The sequence below is a fragment of the Panthera pardus genome, unplaced genomic scaffold, assembly GCF_024362965.1.
Source record: "Panthera pardus isolate Hobbes unplaced genomic scaffold, ASM2436296v1 HiC_scaffold_6, whole genome shotgun sequence".
Taxonomy (NCBI): Eukaryota; Metazoa; Chordata; class Mammalia; order Carnivora; family Felidae; genus Panthera; species Panthera pardus.
Window position 1 is genome coordinate 18,221,609 of NW_026526991.1, and position 19,716 is coordinate 18,241,324.

At 46.5% G+C, this 19,716-nt stretch overlaps 1 protein-coding gene across 3 annotated transcripts in view; it reads right to left on the reverse strand.

Annotated features, from left to right (window-relative positions):
• STAB2 (stabilin 2) overlaps positions 1-19,716 on the reverse strand; it is a 164,681-nt gene that overhangs the window by 43,120 nt on the left and 101,845 nt on the right. For all 3 annotated transcript variants that reach the window (XM_053895983.1, XM_053895982.1, XM_019446618.2), the window contains 10 exons: positions 18,031-18,159; positions 16,713-16,769; positions 15,160-15,255; positions 13,428-13,623; positions 11,911-12,006; positions 8,449-8,494; positions 7,540-7,616; positions 5,207-5,332; positions 3,197-3,270; positions 863-934 (listed from right to left, as the gene is read on the reverse strand). In XM_053895983.1, coding sequence (XP_053751958.1) covers positions 863-934; positions 3,197-3,270; positions 5,207-5,332; positions 7,540-7,616; positions 8,449-8,494; positions 11,911-12,006; positions 13,428-13,623; positions 15,160-15,255; positions 16,713-16,769; positions 18,031-18,159 — 969 coding nt within the window. The remainder of the gene's footprint in view (positions 1-862; positions 935-3,196; positions 3,271-5,206; positions 5,333-7,539; positions 7,617-8,448; positions 8,495-11,910; positions 12,007-13,427; positions 13,624-15,159; positions 15,256-16,712; positions 16,770-18,030; positions 18,160-19,716) is intronic.

Below are 19,716 nucleotides of genomic sequence, written 5' to 3' on the forward strand. Positions count from 1 at the left end.
GGCAGTCATGGGTGCAGTGGCCAAGAGTTAATGACTCTTGTACCTGACTGTCAGGCGCACGTAGGTTCATTGCATTAGTTGCCAAGACAAGGTGGCCATTGAAAAAACCAGGTGGAAATGGTCCTTGAAGAGTTGCTGTGCAAATAAAGCTGCATGGGTCTGCTTGTGACAGCTCCATGCCCCAGCACCCTGTTTTCTGCAATCATTTCATGTGAGGACATGTTCTCCTGAGGCATTTGCCAGATCGACACAAGGGGACAATCGGGATGAAGCTCAGAGAGGAAGGGCTTTAACTATGTGGCATCTGGGCTGTTCTTACACCCACAGCTGGAGGCTCCGGGTGGGCAGTGATATGAATAAGGGAAGTACCATGCATAGACAGCACTTCCTCTGGGGCTGACCGCTTCGTGGGAGGAACAAGAACCCCTGAAGTGGTCAAGGGTGCAGACTTTGAGTAAGACAGACACGGATTCAAGTTCTGGCTGTGCCGTTTGCTTGCTCTGTACCTAAAAGGTATGCTCATGTCCTAAGCCCTTGTATCTGTGCATGTGACCTCGTTTAGAGAAAGAGTCTTTGCGGATGTAATTAAGGACCTTGAGAGGGGAGCATCCTGGATGAGGCAGGTGGGCCTTAAGTCCGCGGTAGTTTTTAGTAGAAGAGGAGAAGACACCAGCACAGAGGTGAGGACAGAGGCAGAGAATGGAGTTTCTCCAGCTACAACTGGAACCTGAGGGGAAAATACGCCCCAGGGCCCACAAGCGGCCTCTGCATGTGGCCTCCTTGATGCGCCGTCCCCCGCAAGGCAGGTAGGAGGCACCCCAGGCCGGACGTCTCCGGGCCTCGGCCCCGGAGCCCTACTCACGGTTAAGCAGGTGTTGATGAACGTGCAGACCTTCCCGTCGCCAGTGTACTTGGGCAAACAGTTACACACTGCCTGTCCGGGGAGGGGAGGGAAACGGGTTATTTCACAGAGAGATTCTGCTGGCTCTCACGCTCCGGGTCTATGGTGGTCACGGTGGCGTCACAAGGGTCTATATGTGATATTGGCAAGTTCTATCCTACGATGGTAATTGTCATCCTACGTTTAGCGCACTCGGCACATTTCACTCTAGCACTGGGATCTCCTACGGAGCCTGACTTTGCTGCCAAGAGACTTCATTTATTTATTTATTTATTTATTTATTTTTATAAAATTTTTTTTGTTAACATTTATTTATTTTTGAGACAGAGAGAGACAGAGCATGAACGGGGGAGGGTCAGAGAGAGGGAGACACAGAATCTGAAACAGGCTCCAGGCTCTGAGCCGTCAGCACAGAGCCCGACGCGGGGCTTGAACCCACGGACAGTGAGATCGTGACCTGAGCCGAAGTCGGACGCTTAACCGACTGAGCCACCCAGGCGCCCCTACTTCATTTATTTTTTTAACACATTCTTACCTTATTTGGTCCTTTGCCTTCTTGGCACTCACCCCTTCTGTCGCTTGGGTTGGTAAAAGCTCGGGTGCAAGGAGGCTAAGCCATGACCCACTCCCATTCACACGGAGACCTTGTGCCTCTCCACCCAGGCTCAGCCCCAAGGCACCGGTGCTGGGAGATGCTGGAGGGGGGCTTTGGCCTCACATGGGTGGCCCATGTGAAAACAATCAGTCAGACCCACTGTTTGGCCAACGATGTCAGTGGGGGCTCCAACTTGAGGGAGGGGACACTGTCCACGGGAAGCTGGGGACTGTTTAGTTCACCCCCATTTCCCCGGTGCTCTGCTCAGGAACAAGGGCACAGGAGCAGGCAGGGTTAAAACCCAGCTACGCTCTAATTACCTAGTTCTGCGCCCAGAAGGAAGGGCACTTGCTCCTAATGTGTCCACCAGAGGGGCGGCTTTTCTTTTCCAATCCACCCAAGCCACACAGGAGAGTTGGCTCTGGTCTGATGTCTGCTTGTTAGAGCCTGGACTCACTGACAGGGTCAGCCAGGGCCAAATGGCAGATTTTCACTCCTCTGCCTCTTCCTTTCTTCTGGGTCCTGACCTTGACCCAAACTGTTACCAAGACACCCACCAGCTGCCCCTCCTGGGCTTAGGTTCTGTCCCAGAGATCAACCCTGGGTCCCTCTCACTGCCTTCTAGGTCTGGAGAAGGACTTGTAGACACCCTGAGCACCAAAATGCTTCTAGGTTTTCCTTTCTCCATATGTGGTTTGAAATAAGAGCTCTGCTGAACCCCAAAACGTGTCTAAGGTAGCCAAATACTGCCTGTTCTGGTTTTCACCAAGACTATATGTGTAAACACACACACACACACACACACACACACACACACACACACAATTCTTTCAAAATAAGGGTATTTTCCCCCCCTTATTTTTGGCCTTTTTAGGCACCTGCTTGTTCTAATCATTGGGAGAACTGGCACTGAGGTTGCAGCCTAAACAAGGTTGATAGAACATTCCATGGGACTTCACTTCATCATCCAGTATCTGATGTATATAATTTCCTGACTATTGTGCTTGTTTGGGCTGCAAAACTCACTGTGTTAGGGAGTATGTGATTAGCAGAGGGCCTAAAAACATTATCTTTTTAAAAAATTAATTATTTTAAGTGTATTTATTTGTTTCAAGAGAGACAGAGGCAGCGCAAGATGGGGAGGAGCAGAGAGAGAGGGAGAGAGAGAGAATCCCAAGCAGGCTCCATGCTGCCGGTGCAGGGCCCGACGTGGGGCTTGAACTCATGAAACCACAAGATTGTGACCTGAGCTGAAACCAAGAGTCAGACACTTCACGAGCTGAGCCTCCCAGGCGCCCCTAAAAGCGTTATCTTATGCTGTGGCACATGCATTTCAAGGCCTCAAGCCAAAGAAGATGATGCCTCAGCTTTCTAGGCATCAGAAAGCTGAAAGGAGAGCATCGTCGGAAACTTTCTAGGTGAGTCTGGAACCATGTGGTGTTTGCAGATGTCTACCCCTCCCCACTCAGGAAGCCCCTTCTCCCAAGAACCCCCTGGTCCCCTCACAGCCACCATTTCTTATTCCCAAAGAATGGCCTCTTTAGGGAGTCTTTCAGAATTCCCCCCTAAAATACTGGTTTTATGCTGCTGGTGCCCATAGGTCTGTTCTCAACCCCTTTCCCTCGGGTGTGGGTCTGAAGATCCAGGAATTTGCTCCTAGGAAAACTTAGGACCCTGTGTGGGGGCGGGGCTGAGCTCACCTGGTTGGGTCCCGTCTGTGTGCACTCTGCGTTCTTGTGACAGCCACCGTTGTTCTCCAAACATGGGTTGATTTCTTTAAAACAAAAAGCCAGAACCTGGCATGAAAATCCAGCCTCCTTTTCCAATCAAGACATCTTGAGGAACCAGGCAGGATGGCTAACTGGACAAGGGGAGCAGGTGTCAAAGTGTGATTCAGTTTTGTGACAGCTCTGTGGCAGAAGTAAGCCAGCGGGGAAGGTACCAGATGTGGCTTCTCAGAATCAGCCCCTGTGGGCTGGGGCTGTGCCAGCAGGGGCCTCATCTGTGGGCGAGCTTCTGTCCCGCTATTGAGTGAATACGAGCATTTGCAGCCAGGGACTTGAAACAACAGAATCTTGGATCCAATCCAACACGCTAGGAAGGAAGAGAGTTAGGAATGAAACAGTCGCTTGTAACTCTCATCATAAAATTGGTTCAGCAGATTCTAAATTTAGAAGGACATTTTGATGAGGACCAGGATATTTGCTTGGTGTTAAAGCATCTCCCTATTGGTGGCTTATTAGTAGCAATGGGGGAGAAAGTAACTGTACAGTGGAGAAATCAGACAACACCTTGACTGCGTGGTCAAAATTAACGTCACAAAAGAGAGGCAGCTGGAAATCGTGAGCCTCCTGTGTGATAGCCTGAGAAGGATGCGATATCACTCCTGTGATATCGAGTCGAGAATGCACAGTCTCAATATAATCATGGAAAAACATCAGACAAACTCCAAAGGAAGGACATGCTATGAAAAAAAGTTGGGGTGGTGGCCTATATTCTTCCAAAATGTCAATGCCATAAATGACAAAGCAAGGCTGGGGAGCCATCCCTGATTTGAGGAGACTAACACATAGCAGCTCAATACGATGCCCACCCCTAAACTACTTCCTGCACTTGAGGAAAAAAGCCAGAACAGTATGTAATTGGGTCAGGGGACAAAATTAGAATACAAATGGTAATTAGACAAAAGTAGTATATTAATGGTAAATTTGGGGCACCTGGGTGGCTCAGTCAGTTAAACGTCTGGCTCTTGATTTCAGCTCAGGTCACGAGTTCACGGCTGTGAGATCAAGCCCTGCCTCAGGCTCTGCACTGAGCACGGAGCCTTCTTAGAATTCTCTATCCCTTCCCTCGCTTTCTCTCTCTCTCTCTCTCAAAATGAATAAACATTTAAAACAATAGTAAATTGACTGGAGTTGGTAATTGCAGTGGCTATGTAAGAACTTATCCTCATTCTCAGATATGTCCAAGTATTTAAGGATAACGGGAATATGAAAAAAGTCTACTCTCTAATGGTTTAGGAAAAAGAGGCACATATATAAAGAGAACAAATGATAATGCAAGTGAAGCAAGATGCTTGCAATAGTGAATCCAGGTAAAGAGCGAGTGGGTCTTCTTTTATACTATTCTTGCAATACTTTGGTGTGAATGTATTTTTTTATAACTAAAATGTTAAAAGTCAGACAGCATACGATGGCATACCTTTAATAGTAGAACAGTGTATAGCCATTAAGATAATGATTTGGAGAAACACTTACTTTCTGGGAGTGTTGTTCTTTTGTATTGCTAAGCATAGTAAGTATTATGTATCATAAGACAGAACGGTTGTTTAAACAAGTAGGTGCATCCATAGCAAATGAAGTGATACGACCATAGGAGGAGTGGTTATTTCTAGAATCCACCCCCCCAACATATATGCATTCTCTAATTTTTCTACAGTGAGAATGTGTTATCGTATAAGAAAGGAACTAATAAATGTTACAAAATTCAGTCAGCACCGTCATGCTTAATTGGAAAAAGTGTCTCCCTTTTTTTCCTTCCCAAGCGATTTTTGGACATCACACACCTTCATACCCCTGTGGTCACCTTGACACACCTCATACGTTCCTGCACAGACTGTTCCAACAGTGGCACGTCCTAATAATAGGATCACTTACCGGGGCTCTGACCGTAAAGCCACTGCCACCGGACAGGTGAAGGATGGTACCCACCTAGACACACGATGCCGTCGCCTGTATAGCCTGCCTTGCACACACACACCCGGCTTCCTGGAGTGGTTCTTTTACAGTCAGCCTTGGCAGAGCAACCTCCATTGCTGGTTTCACAGGCATTGATGGCTACAGAAGGGAGACGCGACACAGAGCCCAGCCGGGGAGAGAGGGGGGAAAAAAAACAGTGATGCATTCTTTACTTGCGTGAGAAATGGAAGCTACTTCAAAATGCCGGGCACTGGATTAAGTACGGATAATTCAAAAGAACGCAGAGCATCGGATGTCTTCACTGGTGGATTCTACCAAACATTTAAAGAAGAATAAATACCAATTTTCCCAAGCTCTTCCAAAAACTAGAAGAGGAGAGAAGACTTCCCAGTTCATTTTATGAGGGCTGATACCAAAACCAGACAGAGCCATCTCAAGGAAACTCTATACATCAATATCCCTCACAGGTATAAAAACAAAGATCCTCAAGAAAATACTTGTCAATCAAATTCGGCAAGAAGAACAATACACCATAACTAAGTGGGACTTATGCAGGAGTGCAAGGTGGTTTAACATTTAAAAATCAGTTAATGTACTACAGCCTATCAATCGAATTAAAGACAAATCCACTTGTTCCTTCCTCAATAGAAGGAACAAAAGCATTTGATAATATTCAATATCTTTAGTAATTTTTTTTTAACGTTTATTTATTTTTGAGACAGAGAGAGACAGAGCATGAACGGGGGAGGGGCAGAGAGAGAGGGAGACACAGAATCGGAAGCAGGCTCCAGGCTCTGAGCCATCAGCCCAGAGCCCGACGCGGGGCTCGAACCCACGGACCGCGAGATCGTGACCTGAGCTGAAGTCGGACGCTCAACCGACTGAGCCACCCAGGCGCCCCTTCAATATCTTTAATAATAAAAGCTCAACAGGCAAAGAATATAAGGAAACTTCCTCAACCTGATAAAGGGCGTCTATGTATGGAATAGAACTGGGGGTCCAGAAATAAACCCATACATCCAAAGTCAATTGATTTTCCACAAAGGTGCCAAGACATTTCAATGGGGGAGAGAAGAGTCTTTTCAATGAATGATACGGAGACATATGGATATTCACCCACAGAAGAAGAATTTGGACTTCAACCTCACAACATGTACACAAAGTGGATCAAGACCTAGATCTACTTGGAGTCCCACGGTGTGGTTTTGGACAAGCTGCTCAGTGAATCTGAACCTTAGGGTCCACCTGTTGAGGTTTGTTTGCAGGTTTGGAGACTCCCATCTGGTAACATACAGGAAAGTGTTACAGAAATGTGGGTTGCTCTCCTATAACCCTGCTTTTGCTATTTCCTAAAAACAGAGGGCAAGAAAAATATTCCAGTTATTTGCTCCTCCCAGCTGTTTTCACGGGCATACTGTGCACATCTTACCGCAGGAAACATCTGGGACCAGGGTCAGGGTGCCTGCACGCTGGGAGAACCCCCTGGGGTAAGACGGTCTAGAAGACAGGTTGGTATGTTCATTGTTCACCACAACCTGGACTGAAGGCTGTCTGGACAAGGTGCTCGAGAGAAATATGATGCTAAGCGTTTCCAGTTTTCTAGCACCAAATATGTGGTGGGCACCTTAAGAGTATTAGATCCCATTTACCGAGTGCTCTGTGCAAAGGCTGTTCTAAGCACCTCACCGTTATTAATCTCGTTCTCACCAAAAGGTCCAGGGAGGGAGATTCTCTTACTGACCACAACTTACAGATGGGAAAATGATGCAAAGAGCAGTAAAGCAACTTTCCCAAGGTAATACAAGCTATAAGAACTTAGACTCAAACCCGGGAGAGTCTGGTGTGGGGCTGTTTTAAATTCTGCCTCATTCTGCCATTGCACAGAGAGGTTGTTTGGTCCCCAAACCACTCTGCAAGGGACACAGTTTTATGTTCACTTTATAAGTGAGCTAAGGGGGCTCAGAGCAAATAAGAGACCCATCCAAAGCTGTGTGGGTAGTAGGAGGAAGAACCAGGACTCGGGTCCCTGTCTGTCCCATTCCAGAGTCCCCATGCCTGGGTCACATGCTAGGTCAATCAAGCTGGTGTTTTCAAAGTTCCCCAGGTGACTTCAGTTGTGGTCAAGGCTGTGAACGGCTGTTTGGAGAAGAGAACAGGTACGATTGTCCCATGCATTCCTAACCCAACACATGCCCCAACCGCTAACAGCAGTTTTCTCGCCCAGGGGGCCTGGTCGGCTGCCCTGTTACATCCAGGGCAGGAGCAGTGGTTGGTGGTGGCAGAATGGTACAGTCTGCAGGACTTGTGCCACCCTTGTAACCCCCAGCGGTCCCTTCCTCGCTTGCCTGTGCAGACTGTTCCATTCCCTTGGAATCCTGCTGCACATCTGCATGAGGCCGTCCCGTCCGGATTGAGAAGGCAGCTGCAACAAGAAATGGCAAGCGCTGTTTGTGGGGAAAGAATACAGAACATCCACCCGCTGTGTCCCCAGCGTCCTGGCTCCTGCCCCCTGCTTCACTCAGAGGTCTTGCCTAAGGCTCGGAAGGAGAGTCCCTGCCCAGCACGGCCCTGGACGGGTGGCCGAAACTGCAGAGAGTACATGGGTGGGCATCGGCCCGGGATGAGGAGGACAGCCAGCAATCTTTAGAGGGCCACTTATGTCCTCGGAGCCGTGCTTCCCACATTACTTCTCATAACCTACACGCTATCCAGTAGCCCTAACCCGTAGATGTTATTATTCCCATTTATGAACGGAGAAACTGGGGCTTAGAAGCGTAATTGACTCCAGGTCATGCACACAATGAAAATGACAGAGGCTGATCTGAATTCAGGTCTAAGTCCAGTTACTGGGCCAATTAGTTAAGCCATCACACCCCTCTGGGAGTTCGGAGTATGACGTTGAAGTATGAACACATAAGGCTTCGCTGTGAATGGGGAGTAAGGTTTGATGGCAGTCAGGGGCACTGGGCTCCCTTGGCGTCTATGAAAGGGCCCCTGTGGCTTGAACTGGGGGCAGCAGCTGGCTTTTTTGCCGATATGCCAGGTAACTCAGGTGGCAGCTTGTTTCGAAGGCTGGATGTGGCAAGTTGATGGTGGCCTTTTCAGAGAGATTTTTCCTTTCATACTTAAATTCATCATAAGTCTTCAGAAAGGGTCTCAGGAAGCTATTACCCTGAAGACAGGGCCTGATGTGGACACTCCTAGAAAAGAACCCTCTTTGCATCCCTTCCAGAGAAAAGCTCAGCGGTACGTACTTGGCGCTGGTGTGGCATATCCCATTGCAGTCGTCTTTGGTGATCTCTGCAAAAGAGAACCAAATGCTGGCTCAGTCCTTTCTTACTAAACCTAACTTGGGAGCTTTCTTTGAGTACTTACTGCCCAGAAAAGATTTAATTCCTCAGAAGTAATGATATGCATCACGTGAGCTACGTAAAACTGTATGAGCTTATAAATCCTTGTTTTGCCTTGGCTGCCAGGAAGCTCAGCACCAAATCTGAAGGCTGAATATACTGATGGAGTGTCTACTGTATGCCAGGCTGCGAGGAGAGTAAAACACAGTATCCTCCATCAGGGTCTGGAGGTTGATGCATGTTCCTCTCTGGGGCCTGATTTTTCTACTCTTATTTCTATTTCCTGTGTTCTTTATTCTTTCTAGTTTTTCATCATTTTATTATGGAGTGAAATAAACAAGCAAAGCTTAATTATAACTAATATTAAAAGGCTTTTTTTCCTTTTTTCAAAAAAGATTATATTTTGGGGGTGCCAGGGTGGCTCAGTTGGTTAAGTGTCCAACTTCAGCTCAGATCATGATCTCACGGTTTGTGAGTTCAAGCCCCACATCGGGCTCTGTGCTGACAGCTCAGGGACTGGAACCTGCTTCAGATTCTGTGTCTCCCTCTCTCTCTGGCCCTCCCCCGCTCACACTCTCTCTCTCTCTCTCTCAAAAATAAACATTAAAAATTTTCTTTTTAAATTTTATTTTTAAGTAATCTCTGCACCCAACATGAGGCTTGAAGTCACAACCCTGAGATCAAGAGTTGCTTGCTCTATGAATGAGCTAGCCCGGCACCCCATCCCCCCTTCTTTTGTATTTGCAAAAATAGCCCAGGGACAGGCATATAGCAAGGTACCTATTATCTATTAGCTGAATTAATTCCTAAAATTCCTGGAATAGCATGGGCTCTCGCTCTTGGATGCTCAGTTACCAGATATTTCTCAGCAGGGGAGGATCCAGAAAGAAATCATTAGCAATGAAGAAAGAGTACCCTTTGGGGAGGATGCCCACGTTAACAGCCGTTGGGATAGAATCTTATTAGAGCTGGCCGAGTCACACAGAAGGTCCTGCAGCGGAGACCTGACTGCAAAAGATGTCTGTTTTGTGTCAGGCGGAATCTTGACAGGCTCCAAGGTGCTAAATGGGTACAATGCAGTTTTGTGCTGTTATGGATGCTCTTCCTTGAGCCTGGAAGTCTGTGATCTCTCCATTCTCTGTCTACTGAAATCCCAGTCATCTTTTAGGTCCTCCTCTCTGAAACATGCTCTAAACCTTTGAGCCAACTTCAGTTAATAGGGGTGGCTACACGGCGTGCTCTTTTGAGACGGAGGTGGCACCCCTCTCTGGCCTCAGTGATGCCTGCCAGGCGCTTGGGAGTGGGGAGTCTGCACGTGAACAGAGGAGTTTTCTTCCTGGCTCCAGTCTAGAGGCTCTTTCCTCTGTGCTCTCATACTACTATTTTTTGAACACTCTTGACCACTTATTTCCATTTCTAGGCCGGAAGCTGCGTGCGCACGATGTGCACTGAGACCCGGCTGGAAAACTGGGTGAGTGCCAGTCGGTGAATAGCCTTGTACTCTACCCTGCTAAGGTGTGTCCCTTGGAGGCAATGAACTTTCTCCTGGAGGCAATGAAGAGTCATAGCAGGTTGTCAAGTCCTGGGGAGGGGGTGGGAATAATGGTCTTACCTATTGCTATGGCGGGGGTGGGGGCAGATGTTTGTGTCACCTCACCCCTCAAATCCATATGTGGAAACCTAATCTCCAGGGTGAAGGTGTTGGGGCTTGGGCCTTTGGAGATGGTTAGGTCATAAGCGTGCTCATGAATGGGATTAGTGCCCTTATAAAAGAGACCCCAGAAAGCACCCTTGCCTCTTCTGCCGTGTGAGGACGTGAGAAACCAGCAGCTGGCAACCCAGGAAAGGGTTCTCACCAGAGCCCGATGGCACCTGGTCTCAGACTTCCAGCCGTCAGAACTGAGAGAGACGTTTCTGTGGCTTATAAGACATCTCGTCTATAACACTTGTTATAGCAGCCTGAACTAAGACACCTGTGTTCTGGAAAGTTCTCTCTGGCAGCCATGTGGAGGATGGAGTGGAGGAAGCTAGGACAGGAGGCACAGGGACAGACCCCAAGCCTCTCACTGAGAGGATGAGCCACAGGATGGGATGTGGATGTTAGAATAATGCAGACATTCTGGCCAGGGAGGCATGAAGGCCACGTGGGTGGTTTCTAGATTGGGGGGGGGGGGCAGGTGGGGTGGGCTGGTCTTTTCTCCCAGGAGGGAGAGCAGGAAGAGGAGTGAGTCTGGAGGGCTGTCCTTGGGGCACACTAAACATCAGCACAGTGTGGTGTGGCTAGGGGAGATGGGCCTGTTCAGATCCTGTTGTGGGAAAATAAAAATAAACGCATATAACCTCTGCAGGACAGCTCAGCAAAAAGTAGCAAACACTCCCTCCAAAAGTGCAACTTCTTTTTTTTTTAATGTTTATTTTTAAGAGGTGGGGGGGATGGGCAGAGAGAGAGAGGGGGACTGAAAATCCGAAGTGGGCCCCACACTGACAATAGTGAGCTCAGTGTGGGGCTCAAACTCACCTACTGTGATGTGAGATCATGACCTGAGCTGAAGTCAGATGCTTAACCAACCTAGCCACCCGGGCGCCCCCAAAGTGCCAACTTCTGATGCAGATATCCCATCTTTAGAAATATCAGAGGATGAATTAGACAAATGCAAAATGATGTATGTTCATGGCAGTGCTACGATGACAATCGAAAATTGGTTTGAGAAAGCGTGGTGTAGTCATATACTGAGATATCGCATGAAAACTAAAAAATGGTATTTATCTATATTTATCCATGTGGAAAGCTATCCGTTACATACTGTAAAATGAAAAAGTAGGCTGTAGGGGCACCTGGGTGGCTTAGTTGGTTAAGTGTCTGACTCTTGATTTTGGCTCAGGTCATGATCTCATGGTTTGTGGGATCGAGTTCTGTGCTGGGCTCTGTGCTGACAGTGTGGAGCCTGCTTGGGATTCTCTCTCTCTGCCCCTCCCCAACTTGTGCACGCATAATCTTTCCTTTCTCTCTCTCTCTTTCTCAAAATTAAATAAAAACTTAAAAAAAAAAAGAAAAAGTAGGCTGTAAAACTGTATGTAGAGTGCGGTCTCACACACAGATGTTTATACACCCAGAAAAAGAGTGGAAGGCCAGTAGGTCAATGTAAGACATTAGCGAGAGTTCTTTCCTGCTATGGGAACGTGAGCAGTTCTGATCTACTTCTTTCTTCTTGTCTTTATTTTACAAACTTTTTGCAGCAAGTAGGAATTACTTGGATTGCCAAAGGAAGTAACAGAGGCGTCATTTCTATTTTAGGAAGAAAGAAATGTAGCTGCTACGACGCGAGGCTAAGAGCAGATCATAAGGACCGAGGGGCTCGCCCTTACCACTGTCACATGACACTCCTCGCCAGCCAACCTCACAGTCGCAGGAGCCGTCACCCGAGGGTCCTTGGCTGCATCTCCCGTGGACACAAGAGCACGCTAAGTGGAAAAGTGCCCACAAATTGTTAGACCTCTGACCTGTGCTCAGGAGCTCATTTATCATTTACTATAAAGTGTCACTTCCTGTGAGAGGCATTTCATTCGCCAACCTGGTTCCAGGGGCTCATTGTCGTTAATGGAGGGCTGGATTCACAGGGAGGGCGGGGGCACAGGAGACAGAATCGAATCAGGCCATGATCTGACACAGACCACGGTTGTGGGACTGGGAAGCACTGTAGGTTGCTGACCCGAGCAGGTTGAGAGTGTCCTCAGCTAAAGTCATCTGAGGATTCAGGGCTGTGTGGGACAGCCTGGGCTGGGAGCACGTGTGTTCCCTAAGGTTTGTCCACTAGGTTTATATAACCCTGGTGTGGCGTTGCCTTCTTTAATAACATAGAAATGCCAATTCCTTTATTATGCAGCAGTGTCATGAGCCTCTGAGAACTGGCTGGAAGCTTTGGATGCCTTCCCCCGAGAAAAGGTTTCAGCTTTGGGGTGTTGCTAGACTCCATGACCCCATGAATCACAGGTTAGGAAGTCCTGCACAAATGGAAACAGAAAACGCTTCCAAATGACAGAAAGAATCAGCACTATAGTTCCAACTATATGGTCTATGGTCCAATTATAATGATTCATTTATATATTGATTTTGGCTTGGACAGGCTACTGATAAAGCAGTGACAGCCAGGTCCAATTTATGGTGTTTAGTGCAAGGTAGAAAAATTCCTTGCTTTCCCATCGTGGATTAAGAAACTCCTCCCAAGTGTGTGTGTGCGTGTGTCCCTGGGCACAAGGAAGTCAGGGTCAGAGAATGCAAACAGATGATGGTTTTTGTGAAAACAAAACAGCTTAAAGCAGGTGGCTTGCTAAAGGTGAATTAATAGAGTAATCTTTACATAGAGGACAGCAGGATTCAAGAGCAAGGCTTTGGAGCCAAGTAAGGTATGATTCAAATCTCGGTTCCGCCTCTCATCAGGTGTGACCCTGGGGGAAGCCATTTAACTCTGCCTTAATATACTCGTCTGTAAAATGGGTACCAGAACACCCAAGTATATAAGATTCCTGTGCAGACCAAATGAGAGACTGTGCAGGAACGGGCATTTCAGACTATCAAGCAATGTCCAAACCAAGAGGGTAACCAACATGAGGATCCAGGCGCACAGACAAATACAGAAACGTGAGGTTGGTGGGAGAACGTCCGCGAACAGATTGGGGGTCGTTTGGTAGGTGCAGTTAGTGACTGGAAACGTTTGGAAACACTGTTCTGTGCATATCGCAGGACACGGACGTCCTTACAATTCCCTGATAGTAGGGGTGGGATTCTGGCCCGCCTGCCCAGACAGGCTGGCGACGGAGCGGCGAGGATCGGGCCCTGGCAGGTTTGGCGCGGGGCCCGGCAGGGTGGGGAGGAGGGTGCGCACCTTGGTCGCATTGGGGGCCGTACTTGCCCTCGGTGCAGGTCTCACAGGCCGTGCCCCCGAAGCCCTCTCCACACTCGCACACGCCCGTGCCGTTCAGCCCGTCCAAGCAGATCCCGTTTCCAAAGCAGACGTTCTCGGCTTTCCCTGGGCAGGGCTGGCACTGGGGGCCAAAGAAGCCGGCACAGCATTCTCTCGTCTGCAACCGGGGGGGACAAGGCTGGGCTTGGAGGGAGGCGGCCACACCTCCATCCCCGGGTTTTGTCCAGAGCTCTGACAATGCATGAGAGGTACCCTGAGCGGGAAGGAGCGGAAGGCAGGAAGGAGGGAAAGCAGAAAGGCCAGCGAGAGGCGGGGATGAAGACCAGCGGGAAAAGAGGGCATCAGGAACAGAGAAAAGAATAATGCAGGTGATGCAGGGGTGGAGGGGGATGTGTCAGCTGTGGTCACCATCCAGGACCCCGGGCCCCTCCCTGGTGTGCCTTATGTCGTCCCCACTGGTTCTGAGGGTGAGACGCCTTTGCAGGGGAAGCCTTCTGCATTTTATAAATGAATCTCTTGGAGTTAAGGGAAGCCCTCCTGGCTGTGTGCTTTTCTTACTTTTCTAAAATTTTTATTAAGGTTTTCATTTTAATTCCACTATAGCTAGCATATAATGTTATTGTAATTTCAGGTGTGCACTATAGTGATTGGACAATTCCATATATTACTCAGTGCTCCTCATGATGAGTGTCATCTTTAATCCCCATCGCCTCTGCCTCTTATTCTTGAGTTCGCCAAAACACAAATGTCTAGGTCACTCAGTGGTGGCCTCAATAAGCGCAGTCACCATCTGTCACCACACGATGCTACTGCATATTCCTAACTATAGTCCCTATGCTGTACTTTGCATCCTGTGTCTTATTTTATAACTGGGAGTTTGTACCTCATAGTCCCCTTCACCTATTTCATTCCCCACCCTCTGTGGCAACGGTGTTCTCTGTGTTTTAAGAGTCTGTTTTTGGTTTGTTTCTTGGTTCCTTTGTTTTGTTTTTAGATTCCACCTGTAGAATTGTTGATTCACCTGTTGTACTGGTGAAAGGAATATAACATTGTATGTTCATTCTACTTCAGTAAGAAAGTAAATGCATGAGCATGGCTGTGTTCCAAGAAAACATTTCTGGATCCTGGAAAACAAAAACCAAAAAAGCCCACAAAAGCTCTGCAGCTTGAGGGCCAGACCACCTTGATTTCTGTAGGATAGGCAGGGGCTATGCCTAGTCTTCTGGGAGAGAAGCAGGGCAGGAAGTTATAAAGACTTTTCCTGCAGATCCCAAAGCAACAGCACAGACGTACTTAGCTCTGGGGTTCGTTTTCTAAACAAGCAGGTGCACCTTCTCTTTCCCTTATTAGGGAGCTGGCTGTCTTCTCTATCCCTTTGCATGCAAGCACACTCACAGGGCATTTCACCCTGTTGCAACAATGAGATGGTCCTTCTAGCGTCTCAGTCCTTCTGTTTCTTCACCACACAATTGAATATTGCAGCTTTTACCTGTTTCCTGACTTACAGGGCTGGCCTGAGTTTTACTGTTAACCACCGCTACCTTGAATGACGATGACAACGGGAGTGGGGATGATGAGGAGGAAGAGGAGAGGCGGAAGGAATACATGTGAAGGCATCTGAAAAATATGACATATGATTACATTTCCCCATCTGCTGCAGGAATTGGAAGGGCGATTCAATCCTTATACTCACAATGACCGTTTTCATACAGCTTGGCTGGCACCCAATGAACACGGATCGCTTGCCCATGAAATAAAAGGTGTAGATACATCTCCTTGTCTCTTCGCCCTATGCAATAGAAACGATGTCAACGTTTTGGGGAAGAAGAAGTTCCAGTCCCTAGGAGAAAGTACGTGGGTGACATATCGCTGTTTCTCTGACTGAAATGTTCTGGAAAGGGAGGGGGTTGGTTTCTTGGAGCTGCTTTGTAAGAAAGGAGACACAAAATCACAATGTTGACTGCCAGAAGTGAAAGCAGGTAAAATCCAAATTAGGATACCTTGAGGTGGTACTCTGTAAAAAGAACTTTTGTCTAGAAAACTAACTCAGGAGAAGTTGTAGGAAAAGTTGTAAACTAGATAAAAATATCCTGTAATGTACCAGATTAAAACTCCAGTGAGAGAATCAGCATTGTTTTCATTATAAGTTTTCCTTCCTTCCTTCCTTCCTTCTTTCTTTCTTTCTTTCTTTCTTTCTTTCTTTCTTTCTTTCTTTCTTTTTCTTTCTTTCTTTCTTTCTTTCCTTCCTTCCTTCCTTCTTTTTCAGAGAGACAACGTGAGGGAGAGGGAGAGAGAGAATCCCAAGCATGCTCCATTGGGCATGGAAGGGCTTGATCTCATGACCCTAAGATCATGACCCAAACCAAAACCAAGAGTTGGATGATTAACTGAGCCACCAAGGTGCCCCATCATTAAAAATTTTTATTCTCATGCTATGGAAGGTGCATAAGCATCTATTTTAAAAAAATGTTTTCATGTTTAGTTTTGAGAGAGAGAGAGACACACACACACACACACACACACACACACACACACACACACAAAGGGTGGGTGGGGGAGGGCCAGAGAGAGGGAGACACAGAATCTGAAGCAGGCTCCAGGCTCTGAGCTGTCAGCACAGAGCCCGATGTAGGGCTCAAACCCACGAACTGTGAGATCATGACCTGAGCAGAAGTCGGACGCTTAACTGACTGAGCCACCCAGGCGCTCCCCATCTATTTTTTTTTTGGTAACGATTGGAACATTATCAGGAGTGGCTCTTATAATAAATAGCTACAAGAAACATAGATTAGTAATCAATTCAAAGACATGTTTACTTCTCCCAAGTTTGCCATCTGTTTCTTAGAGGAAGTTGTAACTTCAACTAAAAGGAAACTCATCCAGATTGGATGTTGTTTGGATATACAGTCTGCCTTCTCTGATAAGATTTCTTGCTCTTATCCTTGACTGGCTTCTGGGATGTGAAAGATGTAGAAAGTGAAAAATCTCTTCCTGCATTGTGCATCGAATGATGTGAACCCCGGCTTCTATTTATGTACTAATTAAATTTTACTTTGGTCCAAAAAAAAAATGGATTCAAGACTTTAGAAAGATGCATGTAATATAAGAAGGTAAAATTAAATTAAAACACAGGGATTAAAATACAGGGATGAGGGCAGAGAAAATGAGATATGCTTGAGGTTCATTTTCTAATTTGGACCGCCTAGGATCTGGAAACTATTTTATAAAAGAAGACAAAATACTTACTAGTGGTTTAGTTCCAGGTGGGCAGATCGGCAGCTGGGAACACTTCCCACATTTTCCCTTGGTAAAACACAGAGGCAAAGTGAACATTTCATGGTTATTGCTTTTACTGCAAAGTATTTTCCAGACCTTGAAGCTGACAGTATTAGCATATAGAATTGAAACTCAGAAAGATATTAGGGGAGCTCATCCGATCAGCTTCTTTCCCGTTCATTTAGATAAGCCCTTCAACTACTTGAGGTCTGGGATGTCTTAGCATTGCTTTCCTCTACTCTCTGATACTAATTATCCTCTTACCTCATTTACATCCCAATTCCTTTAACAACAGCCCTCCTTCACGGAAAACCCATTATTTAGTGAATTTGTCGAGATTCCCAGACTGAGAGGATGTGTCACACATGGTGCCCGGCCTTGGGAGCACGGGGAGCTGAGGGGTCAGTACGGAGCTGATAGATACTATTGTAAAATAATGAGCACTAGTTAGGAATGACAGAAAATTTTAAATGTGAACCATTCCTAGGACAGGAGGAGGTCAGTGTGACTGGTTCTTAACTTGGCTCGCACCAGACAGGATGGTGTGGTTGTTCAGGGTTCTGGCTCTGGGGCCAGACTGCCTGGATTTTAACTCCTTGTCTGCCACTTGCTAGCTCTGTGAACCTGGTGCATTACTTAGCCTCTCTGTGGCTCGTTTTCCCCATCTGCAAAATGGGGATAGTAATAGTACCTATTTTGTAGGGTATTGTGAGCATGGTACATGTAACATGTGTATTAACCTGTGTAAAACCATTAAAACCACATAGAATATGTGCAGTGCCTGGCACATAAGAAGCGCCCCCAAAACGTCAGCAGCTATTACTATCGAGAAAGATCCTACACTATCTCATGGACTGAAAAGTCTCCATTACTGCATCTTATGTTACACTGAAATAATCCACCTCTTTATTTTCTCTCCTCATAGACCAGGTTTGGCCAATATCTGCCATAGGTGGACCATAGCCCCCCTCTGAGCCTGCGCTAGGCATGGCTTGTTTTCCCTTTGACGAAGACCATGGCTTGAGAATTCTGCTCAATACAACCCCCCAGGCACGTTCCCAGGTACTCAAGGTATAATTTATTGCACCAGATTTTGAGTCCATTGGGGTAGGGCTCATGTCTTATATACCTTTGTAGAGCCAAGCTCATTCTGCTTTTTTGTACATCAGAGATGCTCACTCAGTGTTTTTCAACTGAATTGAGATACCCTGATAGTTGAAACTCATGCTTAACAAGTGTATAAAAAACTAAGCCAACAGTTGCATCACTGGCCTTGGATATAACTTACTTGTACAATCGTAGTGTCGTTGTTGTCACATCTATTCTTCTGAATTTCCAGAACTTTCCCCAAACCATGGATCACTCCCTTGTCAGTGGCTGCATTGGTGTAGTTTATTGGAGCCTCATTTACGTAGAGCTATAACCAAGAGAGTTAAATGTGAGTTTTAGTGTAGTGATTTCAAGGGAAGTAGGGAAGATCGGGATTGGAGGCAACAATATCACAACAACCTAGGAGATATTCCAGTATTCACCTCGAAGGTAACACACTGTAGTGGAAAAGGCCCTCCTAAGGGAGGAGAGTCTAAGTAACAGTCTCGCACCTGGCACCAACTTGTTGTGTGACGATGGGCCAATGGTTTTTCCTCTCTAAATCTCAACTTCCTCTTTTGTAAAAGGAAGAGGCTGTTCTAGAGAATCTCTAAGGTTTCACTCCACCTCTCACATTAGGTGGTTTATGACCATTTGAGGAATTCTGAATCATGATTGTTATGTTAGTGCCACTGGCAAAATGGCACCACGGACGTGCTCAGCTGTGCTGTGGACTGGTGGTCCTGGAGGTGTGAATGCCTTCCAAAACGAAGATGTGTAGAGTGAGACTCATTGGCCTTTCAGCACATCTCTATGGTTAATTGGCATCTCTATGGTTAATTGGCAAGCAACCCTCACAAAGGCCAAGTGACAGGCACTTAAAAAACAATAACTAGCATTTTTTTTAGTGTTTTTGTTTGTGAAAAGAGTTCCACTAGGTAGTATCATTTCCCAGTGTGTGGTGAATGCTCAGAGGTTCTTCATGAAAGGCTGCTAACTTCAATTCAACTTTGAGCTATAACTTGTTTTATTTTGATTTTTTTTAAGGAGAGGATACCTTAATGATTGAGTAATACAAAACAAGGGAATCTACTAATTCGTTCATTAATGTAAATAATAAAACTGGAAACAAATGGTTCTTTAAAAAATTGGTCTCTGTGTGTGTGTGTGTGTGTGTGTGTGTGTGTGTGTGTGTGAGTTGGGAGAAGGGGAAATCTTCAGTGCACTAAGAAAAAGTTAAGTTTGTAACCAATAAGGGCTTCAAAATGATTAATAACATCCCCAGACTCCCCACAGCAGCAATATTAAAATGATTCTTCCAAGTGCTGAAACTTGAACTCCCATGGAATGTTGAAGTCCCTTATGTTTATTTGAAGTCAGGTGACTTTCCACTGGGTGTTGAGGTAAATCACGGCCGAGCTCCACAGGTGTTCTAGCGTCTGTGTAGATCTGTAAGACCAGCTGGGAACTTTACTGGTCGTGTCGAATGGTGGTTGCACCACAAACTTCCAGAATTCTGAGACACTGAACACTTTAAAAAATATCAAAATGGCAGAACTTCTGATGCTGTAATACTGTTGATTTGCATGAAAAAAGTCTGAATCATCTTCATGGTGAGATGTACTCAGGGAATTACAGGCTGCATTAAAATTTTTATTTGAGGGGCGCGTGGGTGGCTCAGTCAGTTAAGCGGCCGACTTCAGCTCAGGTCATGATCTCACGGTCCGTGAGTTCGAGCCCCGCGTCGGGCTCTGTGCTGATGGCTCAGAGCCTAGAGCCTGCTTCCGATTCTGTGTCTCCCTCTCTCTCTGCCCCTCCCCCGTTCATGCTATGTCTCTCTCTGTCTCAAAAAAAAAAAATGACTTTAAAAAAAAAAAAATTTTTA